We start from the raw sequence: 20,273 nt of genomic DNA, 5'->3' as shown, positions 1-20,273 counted from the left end.
CCATGTAAAGAGGAACAACGAAGTTGAATTTAATGCACGTGATGCAAGATGGAGCATTGTGCGCGAGTAATCTGACCTGATCAGTTTTCTCATCGCCTTTGGTAATGATTTGGAAAATATGTAAAGAGTATACCGAATTTCGGAGACAAATACTGTAATGCGGATGGTGTAAGAAACCTACCCCATCTAATTGGCTTTGTAGTTCCTGTATTTGTCCTGCCAGCTGATTCTTCGTTCGCTCCAGGCTCACGACGCGGCTGTGCTCCATCTCATGAGACTCAGTGAGTTCTGTTATCTTTGTATTAAGTCGGCGCCTGAAAATGATCACAAACAAATCCAATAGTAATATATATATATATATATATATATATATGACCAACATGACTGCAGTAAGAAAGAGGATAACTGATTCGTTCGCAAATTAAGATGGCCGTATTTGTCTACTTCGAATCTGTTCGATTTATGAAAGTGGCCACCTTATTCATACTCACTCCTCTATGCACAGGACTACCGAGGTGGGGATCAAAATACTTCCCCTATCAATCGCTTGCTCAGAGCACTGAATCAGTCAGCAAAATCCAAAACTCGTATATTTTAAATGATAGTTGGCACTGCTTATTCTATATAAACACGACCTTTCCAAGTAGTATCCTGCACTTGCTCTTTGCATGCCCTCTATTACCACTTGTTGTTGCTTACCACTTTTGTCAAACTAGGAACACCCGTTGTAAGCATGAATTATTGTGCGCAGTTCCTTTCAGTGACTATTCCAAATGCTTCTGCTACTAGCTCAATCCTGAATCCCGTCACGTTAGACATAACTTCATCTTTACTTATCCGAACTGTTATTTTCAATAGAAACGTCTGCTCGATTGTTCGCCGTTAACGCAATGACTATGTCCTCCTAAATGCTTTGTTCTCTTTGGTGAAGAGCGCGTAAATTGAAAATGTTTTCTAGGAACTTCGCGAATCTGAAGGTTACAGATTCGGAATAATAAATTGGTAAAAAATCATTTGAATGCAGTGGTGTTGCTACAACTATGATTTTTAGCAGAAGTCAAATGAGTGATTTGAAAGTGGAACTTGAGTCTCTAGTGTTCGGGGGTAATCAAACAATGCAATCCAGAATACTTCCGATCAGTATGTGTGCACTGATAGTTCAGCCAGTATTTGCTTCCCCACTTTAAGCGAATTCGTTCAAAGCTCAATGGTACTTGAACCAAGAAGATCTAATTGGGTTTGACATTCACTGTTTAATCCAATAAATACCCCAATTAATGGATTCACTTCTACTTTCGAGGTATTTTCCTCACTCACTGGCAGGTGTAACTGTCATCTGAATGGGTTTCCGAATGAATGCATCAGTTATTAAGGCTGGTGGTAGAGTTAAGCTAATGGCTTCTCATGTGTCGACTGGTATGTAGATGGTGATATTGTAAATATGCGCTCTTCAGTTTTACCTAATTGTGTGTTAGCTAGATGTCTGCTCGGACTACTGGAGAAATTGACCTGTCTATTTACGTCGAAAACTTGAGCCCGATTGCGAGCAAAGTTGACTGACTGATGCAGAGCGGTTGCTACTGGCGTTATTTGCTCTCGAAAATTGAAAAAGTTTGAATGTATCTGGTCAGCCTGAAAAGCACTAGTGATTAGGTGATTCTCGTAGATGATCGAGTGTGTAAACCACTGACACTAACGGCTTCCGATTGGATACCAGTGAAAATCTACTACAAGTGTGGATTTTTAGAATGTGCAGTGCTGCTATCTTCGATGCACTCGTAACGCGTCTGTGGATGTTAGAGGAAAGAATTCGCATTGCGTCAGTTCAAAAGCTGCCCGAAAAATGTCACGAATCTACGCACATATGTGACGTCAGCCAATCGTGATACGGTGAATATCATGTTATATTTTCAGATTGTGTGTAAGGGTGAAGTTAAAGATACCTTTATATCGCTGTACAATTACTACTCGGAACGATCAATGGTGCAGCCTAAATTCTAAAAATTAGACGAATTAGTGGTAAGGATACCAGCGAGTGGCAGCAGGTCTGGGATTTAGACCACAACTTATCATCCTGTTGTTTCAAGCGCGCTTTCCGGAGTTCTAATCCTAATACCCTGAAACACTGTAGGAAGACGAAGGCAAGAAAATCGAACAGATCACCAAAAATATCCCCCTCAGGCATATCCAGAAGTCACGCAATACATAGACAGTCGACAAATGACCTCAAGGAAATTAAGTGATAATAGAAGCACCTGAAACAACATCGGCTGGCAGTTGAGGGGAAACGACGTATTTTTTCGGGGTTACACACTCAGCTAGAGGTCGTCTAGAAGCCAAAATACAGAAACGATTTTCGGGACCTACAACTCTAATTCACTGTCCTATGTAGGCGTGTGCTCAATCCCTGTGTATGGCTTTTGGGAAGGAAATGACTCCCAGTGTTTTTTGCAGAAACGATGTAGCCAGCAACAACATAAACCCAGCACAACCATAATACTTTTGCTTCCTTCAGTACCAAGTAGATCCCATAGGCGCGACCAAATCTGGTTCTTGGAAGAAGATCCTGGTTTCTTTGCCACCCTGTTCATTAACTATGATGGGCTTTGTTCACATCTGATCGAGAAACAAAGGGTCTCCATAAGGTCCGTTTTCGTTTTCAATAGCAAAAGAGTTTGAGAGAAGATTGTCATCCTGTGATAAATATCCTAAGAGATTTCTCGGGACATTTTGGTGTTTAAAACTGCTCCTTCCCACCTGTGGCGTTACGTATAAAAGGTACATCCTCAAAAATCAAAGTTCTGTCTTTTATGGTCAGACAATTTCTTTTAAGTGAAATATGCTATCTTTGGAGAGAAATATGTGTATATGCATACTGCACCGGTCACATCAGTTACTGATCCTCGTCAGAGTCTCACAATTTGCGGATACTTTATCAATCTGGAGCCGGTAGAATAAATGACGGCCAATATGCGGTTATGACTCAAGTATTTGGAATGGCCCCTGGATGGGACGAACATATAGACGGACCATTTTGATCTGATGCTTAGTCAAACGTTTCGAGGATATTTCTTCGTATCGTTTAGGGTTATATGTAACTTAAGAGTAAAACGGTTATGTTAGGCTCTTGTTTGTCACAGAGTCAGCTTACTTGTAGGTGACAATACTTGAACTGCTACCCCTGTATCCAGGTTGGTAGCAAACACAACTAACAAAAAAGATAACTCTGCTGCTCGTTACTGTCTCCGGTCCATCTGCAGTATATCTGAAATCACAAACGAGGGAGATAAGATCATTATTCTCTCTTTATGTGGCATGCTATTTTCTGGGATAGGAACTACTGAATTTATACCAGAAAAAAGAGTACGCGATGTAGTGCCTGGGTATTCACTATCAACCAATGTGGCTAATATTCTGGGAGCATTTTTAGGTTGTTGCGAAGCCCAAACTAGGCATTGTGTAGGTGAATCGGGAGACGCTGATGGCGATAACCACTAACCGCTTCCAAGGGTGCTTCTTCATTATTTATAGATAGATATTTGGGGCCTTAGGGGTGTCTTGTGACAAGCAACCACTGACTCCTTTTGTTGTGAAGTTCACCTCGTTTCTAGTGCGTGTTTATTACAATTCAGTTTTCATGACTCTACAGTCGGTTGACACCAATGTCGACGCATATCGTTGGTTATCAAAAGGGATTCTGAGGGATGAGTAAATCACCGTCGAAAGTGATGGTCCGATATTTACTGGAAATTCTTATTATTGCTCCAAATAGGACACACGTTTTTTTTGTCATCTATCTAGTCTGTAGCTAACTAATTGTTAGATCACACACCATTGATCAGAATAACTGATTGCTTACATCATCTGTCAAGGTCTAGCCATTATATCGTGAAATATTTTTATTTGAACCTCACTCAATGGGTCGATTTCAGTCCTTGCACACGCACCTGGTTGGTACATGATTTGTTTGCTGAGTTGCTTGATTCATTTTTCAGGTTTAAGTGAAAAGGATCCTCAGCGCGTGAGCACAAAGTGATATTTTTCACATCTGATTAATCGCGACATCTGAAATTAATATTGACAGCAGGCCATCCGTTTCTCATGGACTTGCGATGATGAACTTAACTATGAGAAGGTAGATGGAGAACATCCAAGTGGTCATCTTAGCCGTACTTATGTGAGGATTGTCTATCAGCTTGCTTAGGAATATGCAGGTCAATCAAAATAATGTGTTTTCTGAAGCTTAAGTCATTAAATAAGCTAGTGAAGTTCACGTGAATGGTGCCGCAACTATCTGAAAGGGATTTAGGGTCAATTTTCAACAAAGAAACGCATAAGTGAATGATATGATTTTCAAAGAAATTGGCGGTGTGTAATATAGTGACTTTATTTCCCTAAAACTGTCTCCTTATTCAATCGGTTTGCTCCGTTTTTTCATTTCTCAAACTAGAGGTCACCACTTTCTCCCAATCCATCAGATGTTATTCTGACATTTTACTTTTAAACACCAGTTGACTTCATTGTTTTCGCTCCTGAGGAGTTGACTGAAACGTTCACCACTGAGACTCGGCTGACATGGGTCTGTATCATTTGATACATTATCGGAATGAGCATTGGAGTGAAGTCGTACAATGATTCGTGCCTAGTGGACAGCACACCAAAGTTGGTATGCTCCGCGACAGATGTTAATGGTTCAACAATCGTTTCCCCTATTCAAGCGACTACATGATCCTGTATTTTGCGTACGACGATGTAAACACGACTGGGTATCTGTGAGATGTCGAACGGTGGCGTTAACAGTGTTTCAGTTCCCAAAGGACTACAACATTCCAGAAACCACACGAAAATGCTATTTTTAGCGACACTTTTAATATTCAAAGCCATCGGTTTAATTTCATATTTTGACCTTCTAATCAGAAAGACTTAAAGGTGGAGATGACTCCAGGAATTACCTTTATGTGGAACCCGTACATTTTGAGTTAAACCAAGGATATATTAATATTTCACGCATATAGACATCTACTTGTCCGCAGTCATAGGGGTTGGATTATTGCTGTTTCACTCAAACTTACCATTGTAATTCTTGGTGCGAAATTTTTTATCGACAGTTGAGTGAGTGAATGCATATAACTGTTCCACATTCTCTGTCTGGTAAGTTAATAATAAGTGGGCAGCCGTTTTATGCTTTCACGTTTTAACAAGTACATAGAAACTGTACTGAGAAAGTTTTAGTTCCGAATGTCATATCCTGACTTTTCTCTGAGGCAAACAGGACTTTCTACGTGTTGAGGAACAAATGCACTTAGTTGTACAAGATGAAAGTTTTTGGTAAGTCATAAAAGTTTTTTTCTGAAAAGTACCTGAAAATATGAATGAACATAATGAATCGTCCCTTTCTTGAAACAAAATTCACCCAGAATATCACGAAAGTTAATTATTATTTTGCTCGAATACTTGTAACTTGCTTGATTTTTGTTTTACAGGTTCAGCTCCCCATTTGTGTGAGTATTATGAAAGGGTTGTCTTGCTAACCAGATAATCTGAAACTCATGTTGACCAAATCAAATTTTCAGACGGGTTTAGAACCACCGGAGGGTCATTAGGAATGTATCGTTTGAAAATCATACAGAACTAATCTTACCTAGTCTCATCCAATTCTTCCGTTTTCTCGTTCAATTCACGTTCGTATTTGGAGCGCAATTGTGCCAGTTCAGACTGGAGTCGCGAAACTTGAGCATGGAGTTTCGTCGCACTTTCCGATTCCTCATCCGCTCGCTGATTCGCCATTTCCAGTTCCTGTTGTATGGAGCTTAGTTTGTTTTGGGCGATTGTCCGCAACTACAACCAAAAATAAGAAGAAAGTAAATGAGGTTAAATTAAATCGAGTTCCCAAGTGTGAATCACTGTCCTCGAGATGAACAGTTGTTAATTTGGGAGATCTTGCTGGCAAACGGTCTATTGCTAACAGAAAGATTGACAAGCAGTCATTCGAAGGTCCGTGATTTGTGATTCAAATATGTTATTCCAAACACTTCGGAGCAGATGAAGTTGAAGTGCTCTGCGAGTCTGTGTAATTGTTCTTTCGTAGACTCACTTGATCGTGATCAATTTTAACAGTTCAATCTGGAAAACGCAAGCATTTTAGCATTCGGAATCACGAGACACGGAAACGAATTTCTAGAAGCATGGTACTCCACGGCGGATTCAGTCAACCGGTGCATTGAACTGTATCAATTTTACGCACAACTACGTGCAAAGGTTCAACATCCCAATCGGAATACTCAAGAAGAGCCGAATATCGGATTCACAAATCACGAAAGAAGGAATTCCTTGCAGTCGGATCAACAAGGGTCACAAGCCAGAACCCAGAGGAGCCAGAACAGTTGTAATCTTAGCATTCAACAGAGAACGAGAGCAAGAGAGGCCAAACCCAAAGGTCACGTGTTCATCAATCACTTAGGTCACAGGATAACACAGCAACCAATGGAACGACCAGGCCGAACAGCTAATCGTTACCATATATGTTCGATGACGTTTTAGCCTAACAGATGTGAGTACTTTGCAGAACTGGCTTGAAACAGGTACATTACACTTTATGCGGTCAATCTTTTTCGCAGTTCAGCTGCCGCTTATCAAATTATCCTTTTATCCCCAGTTTAGGGTGCGTGTAAAGTTGAACTGAACGATTTGTTTGACCAAACACAATCAGATGAACTTGAAATACGCCGCAACTCCGAGAAGAACAAATAGTAGTGAACGATGCAACAAGTTACCAAAAAGGCGTATACCGTATATCCGGTCTCTAAGGGAAAGAGTAAATCGACTCAAACTGAATTACCCGACAGGCTTTTGTGCGTGTTTTGGGAGCACACTGGTTACAGTTAAGTAGTGCCTATCAGTCACATGATACGTAATTTCTTTTCTTCAAATGAGTCCTTTTCGACTGCGAAATAGAAGAGAAAAAAACAAAGAGAATCTATCCAAAGTTATTTGGTAGTAGCTCCTTTATCTATGAGTTTTAAACGATCATATCTTGTAAGTCCAAGTCCCTGACTTACTCCCCTCAGTAGTCTTATATTCTGTTCTGTATGTGTTCTATACTGCATATATTCTCTCCCTTCTCCAAGCACGACTCATTCTTCGACCTTTAGTCCAGAAAGAAACTCTTTCGTTTCTATTGACAAACACCAACAAAGTAACTCTAGTGCCTATTGTTGAAGAGACAATAATTATGCCTGAGCCGACCACCTTCTTGGCAAGCGTCTAAAATTTCTTCGCTCCAGAGTTTATGTCCGTCTCTTTGCCTTGACATTTTTTTCTGCTACTCAACTGCTTTTCAATAAATACAACCCACGAATCTGTTTAGGACTGTGGTGTGACCAGCTTCATAGAGTCTCTACACATTGATGGATTTCCCCTTCTTCAGGTCCCATTACTGTAGTCTCCTGTTCCGTTAGTTCAAACACTCGTAACTGCTCAGTTTCAATAACCTTCCGGTGCCTAGCTGCCATGCCACCCAAGGGTGGGAGATTCTGCCAAGTCGCCCAAGCCTAGAGGGGAGCGGTCGAGATTTCAGGGTTAGGTTTCAACGACGGACCTTCCGGTTAGTAGGGTTGCGTTTTAACCACTGAGGCATCGCAAGCTCCATTCAAACGTGAACTCAAACGTTCACCACAATTTGAATGGCTTGTAGGACGGGACGCACGAGTGATGACTTGTGTTTGAGGCTTTGACCAAGGACAATTGAACTTGAAGGAAGCATCTTCGAGCAAATTTACATAGAAAAAAGAAGCGTGAAGTCTCCGAGCGATTTGCCTCAATGTTATCAAATTTCTTGAACCAGTATACCTTTTATCAGACTCAAACGAACGCAGTATTGCTGGAATTTGGTATCTTCTGGGTCACACAACGGAAAGTGAGGAAATGTGGCAGTAAAATCCCAGAAGAAATTTTGAATCACTTGATTTCCTATGCACAGCAGCCCACAAAAATCAGGTGGCCTTATTTACGCCAGATGCTCGATTTGCCATACACTGGAGTGGCAAGAAAACCAAAGCATACATTAGGCTGGTGTAGGACGCCCCGGGCAGTGTTTTGCCAATTCATACGAAGTGAAACACATGTTCTATCGTAATATTGATAGTTTTCTTGTCATTGCATTTCATGTTCCACTTCGGTTGACATGTACAAAAATCAAACTATTTTAACGTCATTTTCAATCTTACACAAGTTGATTTCTTCCATCTGTCAGGCGAAAGTATGAAATTCATACCTTAGTCTCTTCGTCCAGGTTTCTCTTTTGCTCATCTAGCAGAGCGTCGCTGTTGAGTTGAGCGCGTTGAGCATTAGCTAGAGCAACATTGAGTTTGTCCACGGTTCTCACATATTCCGCAGTTTCTGCGACCATTTGAGCATTTTGTGTGTTAAGTTCTGTCACACGTTTCTGTGCATCTTCATAGTTGGCTCTTAGACGAACAACCTGAGATTCCAGCACTTCCAGTTTGCCCTGTGCAGATGCCTTCAAAAGCAAAAGTTGTAAGAAGGAAAATAAATACGCCTTTTGAAGGAAAAAGGCACTCAGGGTTACAATGCTCACATCACAATCAACTCTAACTGGGGAGATTTTGAAGCATATGGATAATACTCGTGATATATTGTTCTCAACCAATGGAACGGCAACCCTCAGATAGCGACTAGGTTCACAGCAATGGAACCGCAGGCCTAATGCCAAGGATTGACTCAATTATTGAGAAGGTTCCCATCGGAAGAACATCTACATCCCTCTAAAAGCACAATATGTCTCGAATAATTGTAAAATACCCCCACCCCGTAGTGAACATTTTTTAAGAACGTTAATAAATCCCTGGGATACTCTTTGTCAAAATCAGAACTTCATAAGTGTTCCCTATAAGATAACCGAGCAGGCTTCATTAACCCTTAGGAATGTTTAGCGCGAAATATGTTAAATTTGAAATACAGCAACATCATATTCCGTTTCTCCTGCAATTGTGGAGCAATTCTACTTACAGGCCTTTGGTCGGTCCTTTTTGTATGCTACGTGCTAAACGGAATCCTGAACTTGATATTATGGCCAATTTACAAGTGGGAAATCCCAGATTCTTCTTTTTAGTGTTAATTTCAGATTAACATCGTGCCTTCTATTCTTTAAAAAGCGTGCATCTACTATGTAGGCCTAGAAGATACTTGTCGTAATTACTTGTGCACTACTAAGGAATGTTTATTACTATCATTGTTATTATCGTTAATACCTATGGCTTTTATTCCGCATTGTCGTGACGAAAATTCAGAAACTTATTTGTTAGCCACATATACACATTAGTCGCGCATTTAACGGACGAATTCCGAGGCCGTTCCAGAGGGAATCTCAGGGGTGAAATATGGCATATCACAAAAACTTTGCGTTTAAGTGTGGGATTCACATTCAGTCAAATCCTGTCTACTTGCACATTTGCTGGGTTCAGTGAGTGTGGGAGAATGGATATGTTTGACGTGAACAGCTGGTTAGCCCACAATGGAGAATAACGCCATATTCAGGTTTTAAAAGGTCAAGTTGTTCAGAAAGTTGAGTGGACTACAGTGGTTGAAATAAAAGTCCATCGTGAGGCTACTGTCTACTAATCGATCTCAGGTGAAGGAATCGTTTTCCGGCTAACGCAAAAACTTCAGGCAAGATTCGGACAGCGACTATATCTTTGGGGTGTGTGAATTGTGTCACATTCTCATCTCAATTCTCAAGACTAGCTCGATTAAAACAATGGAAATTGAAATCTTCAGAGACGCATGACGAATAATCCAGGTGTTTTCGCACGTCAACACGCAAAATGCCATGGCTGCCAACGGTATTGCCTCGAAACATTAATCCTTCATATGCTGTCTATGGAATGCAGTGATTGCCAAGTATTTAAAATATGGGTTACATAACCTTTTGCTCCCTCTGTTGAGCCCATCGCACGCGGTATTGAGGAGCTCTAGCTAGGTTGCACATCTACCATTGGTTTCGCAGACTTTAGAGAATGAGCTGTATGCACAAGTCTTTTCGTCTAATTGAACTTAACATTACGGTGATTCTGATATCCATTTGCTCACTCCAATCATGCACATGTTTTGCGGCTTCGTACCCTTCTCGTGACGGCTACCCTGTCCGACACTGCCGCACTGCCATACGTGTATCCAGTGCCATTGACCTACTTGCTTATGCGTATTCGTGCCCCGCCTACTGGGCCTGCTCTGACTCGTTCCTTGTGGTGGCACTGCTAAGCCGAATCACATACCGGCCTCGGGAGGGACGGCCTTTGTCCGGTTTGCGGACCTTGACGCTAGGCCGCACCGATCAGTGACAAGCTTGTGCACGCGTTTACGCCGCGATTGTGGGCAGTTGGGCTTTGTTGTTTGGTTTTGCTTGCTGTTAGAGGTGTAGTAAACGTTTGAACTCGGTTCTTCCTTTTGATATTCGGGATCGTCAAACCTATGCGTGACCTCAACATTCCCGTTTATCCATGTTCACGACAGTGGTAAACAACGTCTATCACCTCGCCCTACTTGGGTGATATCGTGCAGTGCATCGCTCTCCTTATAAAATTCTCGTAAAGTGCTCATACCATGGTAATACTTGTGCGATACTAACGTCCTATTTGTAAAACGTCTGGTAATGTGATGGCATTTTTACATTAAATCAACAGCGCGGCATACAGCAATGGTGGCTACAATTGACGGTATTAGGTAGAGGAAGTGAGGTACGGAAGATATTCAGATGAATGAAGGATGACAAAAGGTGAAGATGTAGAAGTCTATAGTCTGCTACTTAAAGAAAGATGATTGTAATAAAGTATCACAGATTATCAACATCTCGTCCTGAGTGCCATGGACCTGATTAAAAATTTCTCAACCAAAGATTACTTGACATTTTCTCAACACATTCATCACTCCAAGGACGCAACAGATACCTGAAGCATCCCATAATTTTGGAAAAAAAAGTATATACCGCCTGAATTATTTAAACCCAACGAAGAACAACTGTTCCACGTTTGTCCCTAAACTCGTTGCAAGCAACATGTGTGGTCCGTGAAACTTCTGATGGACGGCGGACATCTACTTTGAAAATTCGCGTGACCCACCACCCTGTGAGCAGTACCTTCTGTTTGTTTGCCTCCTCGGATTCAGTGAATGCAACCTCCAGCTGGCGTGTTAATTCTGCACGCTCCTTTTCGGACCTGAAAATAATAAGCAACAGCGGCGTGCATGTATGAATCGATAGTGCGCCCGATAATCTCGTGGATAGAATGAAACGAAATAGTATATTACATTAAAGAGGGGGACAGTCCTGGTCTACTGTCACACAGCTCAACAATTTTGATTGACACCTGTGTGCTTTGGTGAAATGTTTGAAGAATAAATGTGAAAAAAATGCATTTTCGAACAAAATTCGTTTACCTATTGTGTGCTTAGAGAACAAAGAGGGCGCCTGGGAGTTCTTTGAAAAACCTTGACACACGCTGCCTGTGATGGTTCAATCTTCTCGACCTTTGATTGTTTATTCTTTCGCAAATTATGCGAGTTGCCGTTGAATTTCGGTGGTTGAGGGAAATAACAGGGATATCGAGTCCCTCAGGAATAAACTGAATGCCTGATGGAGATGTACGTAATGTTGGCGGGGACTCCATGAAACGCCACATAAAGCGAGTTAATCTTGGCTGTCACTGTAGTCCGCTTAATACGTTTGTACGTAAAGATTCATCGTAACTCTCGGTGCTTGGTCGATAGTTTGTTCGCCGTACTTGGTAATTTAATTGTATTATAATTGCTAAGCCTAGAAAAGAAGCCTACAACCAGACAACACATCCGAGCTACCTATGTTCCTCAACATTGCTAAAAATGAAATCAGATCCTTGCTCTTAAAATACACGGGCATACACATAAAATACCTTCTCGTTCATCTACATCTTTCCATGAGTGTGCGAAAAGCGAGCATGCTGTTGTTGACTTCAGTTTGATCACTTGAAGAGAACACAAACAGCAATATTCAGAGCAAACGGTTCAAATTCCACATAAAGTCTCAGCTACTGTTTAGGCTTGGACAACCTAACAGCGTCGCAGCCCTCGCGCATCCTTTGGGGCGGGGACACGGAAGCTAAACACCGAAATGGCACTATAGCTGGGCCACTATTATTATTTTTATTGTGCTATTTACTGGGACCAACTACAGCTGATCTTCTGTAGGTCGTGATCTATCATTTACCTCCAGAGAAGAGCTACTAATTAACTGGCACTCCTGAGAGGGTCATCAAAACTTCATTGGACCAAGAGAAGAGATAAATTAATGTGCCAAAATCCCAAAAAATATTTTCAATCAAACAGATAGACAACTGATCTAAAGAGAAGTAAAAACTGAACAAAGTTTATTGACCAGGGTGTGCACTTAACACTTTTGGAGCTATTCACAAGAATACAGAGTAAATTAGCGAAATACACCCACTTGCGAACCAATTTGGTTATGAGGGAAACTCACCTGGAACCTGGCTGAGTCTCGTATTTATGATGTTCCTAGGCAACTGAATGTGCTGCTGCTTGAGAACCTCATAAACGAGTGATTCAGCTGGGTTCCAGGTGAGTTTCTCGCAAACCAAATTGATTTGCGAATGATTGCATTTCGCTAACTTCGTGCAACTTGGGTTCAAGTAGAACAAAAGGTTGACGAGAACTCGAAGAATGCGCCTACCGAAGAAGGGCGAAACCTTCCATGGGTTGTCGAAGAGTTTTCAGCAACCTTACACATATACAATTCGAAGTAAAATTTTCTAATCAAACGAAACGCCCTTTGGAAAGCATTTCAAATCCTTGGTCAGAAAACGGAAATAACTTTCATTTCTTGTTCCTAAGAAAAAAGGTGGTATATGCAAGCTTCCACATTTGTTTCCAGTCACTATACGTGCTTACTTTACTTTCATTCTTTGGAGACTGTCGAGTTCTGTAGTCATTTCGGTCAGTGCCGTTTGGTGACGCCGCCGAAGGTTATTCAATGCTTCTTCGTGAGCATCGCGTACGTCATCAAGTTCTTTACGGGCCCGAATGAACTCCGCCTCTCGTCGCCTTATCGTCTCCAGCTGTTGAGCAATATTGAAATATATGCCGGTGGAAATTCAGAATCATTTAAATAACTTCCATATTTGACGCACACAGTAGTGATTGAAACCATTGATACAATAGAAAAGATATACCAGTTTCCACAACTGCATAAGCAAATGATGTAACGGATCTTCCTGCTTGCTCTCAGGGACTAAATGAAAACAGGCCGTGCAACCATTAGACAAAATAGGTACTTATGGATGCTTCTGCTACCTGCAAAGTTAGGTTCATTAAATGAAAGGAGGATGCTGAGGCTTTAGGTTGATACACAAATAAAATGGATCAGACAAAGGGAATTAGATTGCAATAAAATTATATTATGGCGCGCGTAAACAGGAATACGTATATCCATGTGTCGTCCATGTGTCTAAAGTGGGTGGTTGTTGCACTGATTCACATGGACTTATCTTATCATCAGTATATTACTGGCTAGTAGACTACTTATATGCATATTATCATTTATTTTTGAAGAGCATGGTCACAAACATAAAAAGTGAGTGCAAGCGATGAATGCGAAAGAGTAACAGGAGAATATGGGAGAAAAGAGAGAACCGTCTCATTCGAGATCGTGCCAAGGGCAGTGCCAGTCTGATGAGGTGAATCCCAAAGTATGTAAAGATTTTGATATGGGAACATGCGTCTAAAGACCAACAACCAAAGAAAGGACAAACAATGGTGAATTCTCTTCAAAACGCAGTGTGCGCTAGCACAGTCAAGACTCGCACATCAGGCACAAAGTGACCGTCATACTGGGTCTGGTGTGAGATTAAATGGCAAAAGTGTACCTTCAACGCCATGTGCCACGTATAAAAGTGTCATAAGTACGCAGAGAGCCCACAATGACAAGCAAACACAAGTCACTGACTGCGACCTTAGGAAGTCCCAGTCCAATAACAGCCTTAGCGGATTGAGGAAAGCAGATCCCTCGATAAGAGATGATCATCGGTTGGTGAACCAAAAAGTCGATATCACAACCGATGGCATGTAGGGCTGAGATTATGGCGAGGGAATGTTCATCAGCACCATACTTCTGCTTCTTCTCATTCCACACTATCACTCCACGCCCATCCGAGACTATGCTGACGTCTATTACAGTTGCACGGCGATCTCGAACAGCGATTAAGTCAGGTTTGATGAACGACGTAGAAGTAGGGGCTCTCAACTCCTCGAAGACGGTGTACCCCAGTCGACGGAGACGTTTTGCAAGTTCCCTTGCAACCCGATTATGACGAGCACATCTGGCATCATGCGTAATCCAGCAGGATTGCAAACTATGCACCAAACTCTCCGGTTGGTCACAGTTTCCACGACATAAGATCGTCTGGCCACCATGACCATGCCGAGCGCTTCTAACTCTCGTCCTAAGCAGGTTGCATCGGAGCTGGATACCCCGGATAAATATCCGGGAAAGAACTGATTTTTTTAATTGTCTGCCTACATGTCTGGGTACTTCGAATTAGTAGTCTTTGCAACTGTTTACTTAGCGCTGTCCCTTTCTGTTAACTGGGAAAGCGTCAAGAAAATAATGGATTTGTAACATACGCCTCCACCAGTGTGGTATCACTTTTTGCTACGGTTGCAGCAACTGATGAAATGCTCGACCAGTTCCAGTTCAGCTAACTGCCTTATCCAAACTGACATGTAAGTCTTCGCCGATATGTGAGAATTTTTTTTTCGGAACTGTATTTCTAATTTTTTGATTCCTTTACACAGTCCAGAAGTACATTATTAATTCCTCATTGTGTTCGATACGATTTATCCATAAACATCCCTTACTATATTGAGAGGGTGTTATTCCAATATTGATATCCAAATAAGCGTTGCGTAGTACCTGCCCATTTTCAGCTAATATACACATAAAACCTCAATGTGACGTAAACCTACATAGTTGCATTGATTTTGATGATCCTGAGACCAAACTCAAATATGTTTGAATGGATGGCGTGACTGAGAGCAACAAATTCAACGACAAAACTCTGAAACTCAACCACCATACCAGTGTATTTAGATGAAGCCGCATACTAAGGAGAAGAATGGCAGTAGGGAGGGTGCATAAAGCTAGCCTAAGGAGAAATACTGAGCAGACTGTATTTCCAAATATCACTTCATACCATCTGGATAGACAGCGTAAAGGCCACTGACACCGATAGACAAATAACCTCACCACCCAGGTTACGTGAACCGTACCTTGAAATTCGGGGAACATAAATAGAGCATTCAACAAACAGCAATTTGCATAGAGGCTGATTTCCACACTGCTTAAATTTAACATTGCTGAATTTTGGCCCATTTAAAAGGCGGCACTTTCTCATCAACATGTTTGATAGGACGACAGCAGAGAAAAGTGTTGTGGATAAATGGCTGAAAAAATAACAGCCCCTTTTTCAAAAACGTCTCCGTGGGATATTTGATGTCATCCCATTAACCTTGCAAAGCAAGGAACTTTTTAAAAAAATGTGCCTCATTTTTGGTTAAAAAGAAGTGCCATTATGAATGTTGGTTGCATTACAGAGGTACATTTTTGGTACTCTTTCACAGAAGTCGGAATCCATGCCGATGCAATTCGAAATGAAGGACACAGTTATAGGTTCTGCAGCCTAGTCAGTTAGCTTCCAAAAAGTGAAACAAATTCTATGGGTTTAAATGTAGGTGGTATCTGTGGCAGCTTGTGAATTATCACTTTAAGCCGAAATTTGTAATTTTTTAGGCATATTGTAGGACAGACCTTAGTAGAATACCGTAATCTTATCATGTAGGAGCTTTCGCAGATGTGTAGCACTCCACCTCTAATACACACCGCACAACACAAGTCATTTAGTCAACATATTTCTCCCTAGAACAACTTTGGTGATTTCTACATCAAAGCTTTTTGATTTCCCAAGTGCACAAATGTAGCACACCCACATCCAAGTGCCCCAATAGGCTAATTTGGGGTGATAATCAACCGGAAAAGTCCAAAAAACCCCATAGCTTTAGACCAAAATATGGTGACTGATCGATTGCAACAGCTAGTTTTCTACTGGGTGTCACGTGTACTTAACCAAACTTAGATTGAAAGACATGTTCGCTGACGATTTACTAAATAACGACGTATACACTTCCTAGCTGATTTCGATATCTAGACGCGAACCCAATCAGTGTAATTCGAAGTGGAACAAGCGACATCACAAGGCATAACCACTTAGTGATGAGTATGAGGCCGCACCAAAATATCTCGGGTTGAAATTTCTTTTCCATGGGTTACTTCAGTAGGTACACCCGCCCGGATTCATCCTGGGAGGATGTCTATATCCGAAAAACTCACGCCTCTCTGTTTTCAAAGATGGGGTCTTCCTCCGTTGCACATTAGCTACGCGGTAGCACTTGTACATCTTAATTTCAGAATGTTCAACTCCAGCATCCGTGGACCACGTTGTTATGCGACCAGTGGTCAGACAGCTCTGGTACCGCTCTGCCTGAATGCAGTCGATGAGCCTACACTTATGTTCACGTTGGCCCCCAGGGATAATATCTCCAAAAATGACACAGTGAGGAGGAACTTTAATAAAAATCGTGAGCCTGTATAAATAAATCGTGAACTACAAAGATTCACTATTCAAGTGAACTTTCATAGTTTTTTTAGTCGAATGTCTATCAATCCCACAGAAAAATGGGTCATTATCGCTACGACAGATCACGGTGAAAAGTCAGGGTGGTCATTTGTTTTTTGCGGTAATTCGTCGTTTTTTAAAGAGAGATGAGGAGCAAAAATCTGACCAACAATGCTTTTCCTTTCGTGCACTGATGAAGTTTAATGTTCTGAATTCGCGCATGAAAAATAGCCAGACAGGTGGTTCCATTAGGAGTGCATACTTGAATAACATAATAGTTAGTTAAAGCGCGCATCCATTTGTCTCGTCCTGGCGCCACATCAAAACAGTCAAATCTAGTACATTAAAAAAAATCGGCTGCTCCACATCGTCGATTGAAAACACTGGTGGAAGCATGAGGGACTATCCGACTGACTGACGTTTCTTGATACGCTTTCCTCAGACCAATGAAATATACTACAATGACTCCGCTCATTTAGTTTCTTCAAGCGTAGCAATTATTGCGCTGTCTAAGCCAACAGTGTAGCATTACATTCAACCTCACGGACCAGTTGTTGTCTGATGAAAAAGTTTTAAACCGCATATTTATCACAGACACCTGTCATATCGGTACAACAGTGAAGAATCTGAATTGTTGTCATGCTCTGTCCAGCTGCGTTGATTAGTATGGAAATCGAATATTCGTTTCATGATAAGAGTTCTCAGCCATAAAATCTAGCCACTTTTATTGTTTTGAACCAATTATTTCTCCCCTGAGAACACAATAAAATACTGACGTTCGTCCCGGAACCTGGTTCTCATAGTCTTACGCTGGATCCTTCGACTGTTCAATTGGAAAACATAAGCTTAGGTGCCTGTGTGTTAGCCATAGTAAGACTGATTATTGTGGAAAACTTTTGCGCCAATTGATTCATCTCGAGGGACTGAACTAAAAATCAGGGCCGAGTGGGTGAGCGAAAATCCAACAAGATTATTTCCACTCGAGTACATTCAGCGAACCATTTCATGAAAATATATGCAAATTAGGATATAAGGAACGTACAGCGAACCAAAAAGCTGTATAACTTCTGATAAAGTAAAAACGGTGGGTTGATAGGTTAGCAAAACCTTCAGCCGAACAGGAGAGAAGTGGTCATTATAGACAACACGGAGAACGAAACCCGTTGTTGACCTACATGTTGTCCAACTTGCTCAGAAACATTTTGATAATTGGCTGTAAGCACGTCATACTCTGCGTTCAGTTCGCCAAGTTCGCGTTCCGTCTGTGTAATATAAACAAAACGACAAAAGACTCATTCGTCGGAAGGAGTGAACAATTCTGTCGTTACTGAATGTATTCGGTGAAATGCACCCGTGTAAACTACAAAATTGCTTAAAGAGGACAAAATAAGAAATTTCCAACTTATCGGAAAGATATGTTTCGATTATTTATATACTGAGTTAGTTCTTATTTGTGGCAGTGTCTTGATGTCTTTGACAACGGAACTGAAACTTGGCACTCTAGATTATTGATTATATAGTCAGAGGTGAGTGAAGCTATGAGGCTGTTGGTGAAGTCTACCTGTACACAAAGTACGCAATCGTATCTGGAAGTTGGGATAGTAATGACCTCTGCAGACGCATGGCCTAGTTGTATGTGCATTTGTGCTCTTTAAGTGGATCATTCAGAAGTAGTCTCTCCTGAGAGGTTGGATTGCAACGAAAACCCTTGGAAAGCGTTGAAAAGAAATTATTTTTTCAAAAGCAGAATTGAATACTTTGCTCTAGGATACACCTGTCACTTTGAACAAGTCACAATTCATAGAATACTTTACGTACATGATAATTAAACTGTTAACTGAAATCTTCATCAAAAGGTTTGCTATGAAATAGGAACAAATGGATCAGGAGTAACTTAAGTTAAATAAATGTAGAGAATGGAACATGGAGGTCAGACGTAGGTGCAAATGGCAGTTTGGTCCAAAAGATTTCTGAAATTTCTAATAGAGAAATACATGAATAACAAGATGGAAAACAACTTTAATTCGATCAGCGCTAAGGCTCATGAGATTAGGATAAATTTTGATACTATCAGGAGGGGTGGCATACTAAGTGCAGCCAACGGTCCGGCTTGATACTGATGGATTGCATTACCTCGAATATAGGTGGATGCGGGTAAACTGGTGTACGCAGTAACACAACAAAACGTGTAGTTTTGTAGAGGAGAATGTTGGTAGCTCTACCATGTAGTTTTATTTTACTCAGGACAGCAGTAAACTTGCACCGGGTTCGTACGCAGGGAAGACGCTAATTAAACTGGGAAAAATATCAACCTCAAAACTTCTGTTTGGTTTTTCAGGGCAACCTGTGTCAAATTAAGACACCCTTGGCTAATTAAGTCTGGATAGTGTGGTGAAATGTGTGAATAGAAGGTTGGAACAGCGTGCAGCTTACAGCTAAGTTGCTTTTTGTTATACGTAGCCATGATCGTCTGGCAACGCTACATATAGTTGAAGTTAAAATTCATTTGCCTCTCATAAAAGGATTCGAACTCAGCTGATTTCCATGACACTTCAAACTCTGTTTACAATGATCCAAGGTTCAGATGGAACCTAGTTCAGTCTGCTTCATTTTGGCACCATCAGTTTTATGCTACAACTTAATAATTTAAAACTTGACAAACTGGTGTCTTTGGTCAGATTAAAGTAGGAAATAATCTTCATCAGATAAATTACTGAACAGATAAGGAGGATGTGGTATGCACACTATCTCAACGATAGTTTAGAATGATAAAGGAAGTTGTGTACTACACTTCAAAACCACTCTTGAATACTTGTTAGTAAACATATCAAAGGATATCATATAGAACAAATAGAAGAAGGCAACGTTGTTGAGTTAGACATAAATGGGCAACCAAGTGTCGTTCCATGGGGAGGGGATTCTAAGTGACCGGTTCAAGCTAATCCCTTGGGAGTGGCGGTCATTGTCTGGAATGGTCTCTAGACGATTATAACCGCTGTTGAAAACCCCGTTTTAACTCACAGTCTTCTCATCAGTTCCAAGCAAGAGACAGATTGCCGAATTTCGACATCACTTTCTGACTAATGTCTTTCGATTATTCGTTTCACGTTCCACAAGTCCGTCTGAATGACTAGGTCGCGGTTTCAAACAACTCAGTCAGACAACCGTCACATTCCATTTGGTTGAGAAGAACTATTGCATATTTATATATTGCCCATTATCCACCGCATGTCTCAACCGAGGCCTCACTATGTGCACTCCGACTGAGATGAGAGTGGTATTTCGGCTACATAATTCTGCACCCTTGAATGGGAATAGGCTGAGTTTTTGGACACATAGTATATAGCACACCTCCCATATGTCCGGTGACCTAGTGCTCAGATATAGTTCACCAGACCACACGAAATCATACGTGAAGATTCGCGGTCTCCACCATGGCAGTTTGCCCGGTCAGGTAAGAGAGTAACAAATATTAATAACCATCTGTAAACACGATCTGCGTTTCCAAACAATCAACGGCTGTAGTATTTTGAAGACCAG

At 41.2% G+C, this 20,273-nt stretch overlaps 1 protein-coding gene across 1 annotated transcript in view; it reads right to left on the bottom strand.

Moving 5' to 3' along the window:
- The window catches only part of T265_07042 (hypothetical protein), a gene marked incomplete at both ends in the record, with an annotated part of 73,689 nt that overhangs the window by 25,220 nt on the left and 28,196 nt on the right, over positions 1 to 20,273 (bottom strand). Inside the window, 6 exons of the mRNA XM_009172466.1 lie at positions 182 to 314; positions 5,642 to 5,838; positions 8,273 to 8,518; positions 11,153 to 11,231; positions 12,955 to 13,121; positions 17,909 to 17,995. Coding sequence (XP_009170730.1) covers positions 182 to 314; positions 5,642 to 5,838; positions 8,273 to 8,518; positions 11,153 to 11,231; positions 12,955 to 13,121; positions 17,909 to 17,995 — 909 coding nt within the window. The remainder of the gene's footprint in view (positions 1 to 181; positions 315 to 5,641; positions 5,839 to 8,272; positions 8,519 to 11,152; positions 11,232 to 12,954; positions 13,122 to 17,908; positions 17,996 to 20,273) is intronic.

The sequence above is a fragment of the Opisthorchis viverrini genome (genome assembly GCF_000715545.1).
Source record: "Opisthorchis viverrini unplaced genomic scaffold opera_v5_158, whole genome shotgun sequence".
Taxonomy (NCBI): Eukaryota; Metazoa; Platyhelminthes; class Trematoda; order Opisthorchiida; family Opisthorchiidae; genus Opisthorchis; species Opisthorchis viverrini.
The sequence above is the reverse complement of the archived record's forward strand: the minus strand, read 5'-3'. Positions and strand labels throughout refer to the sequence as shown.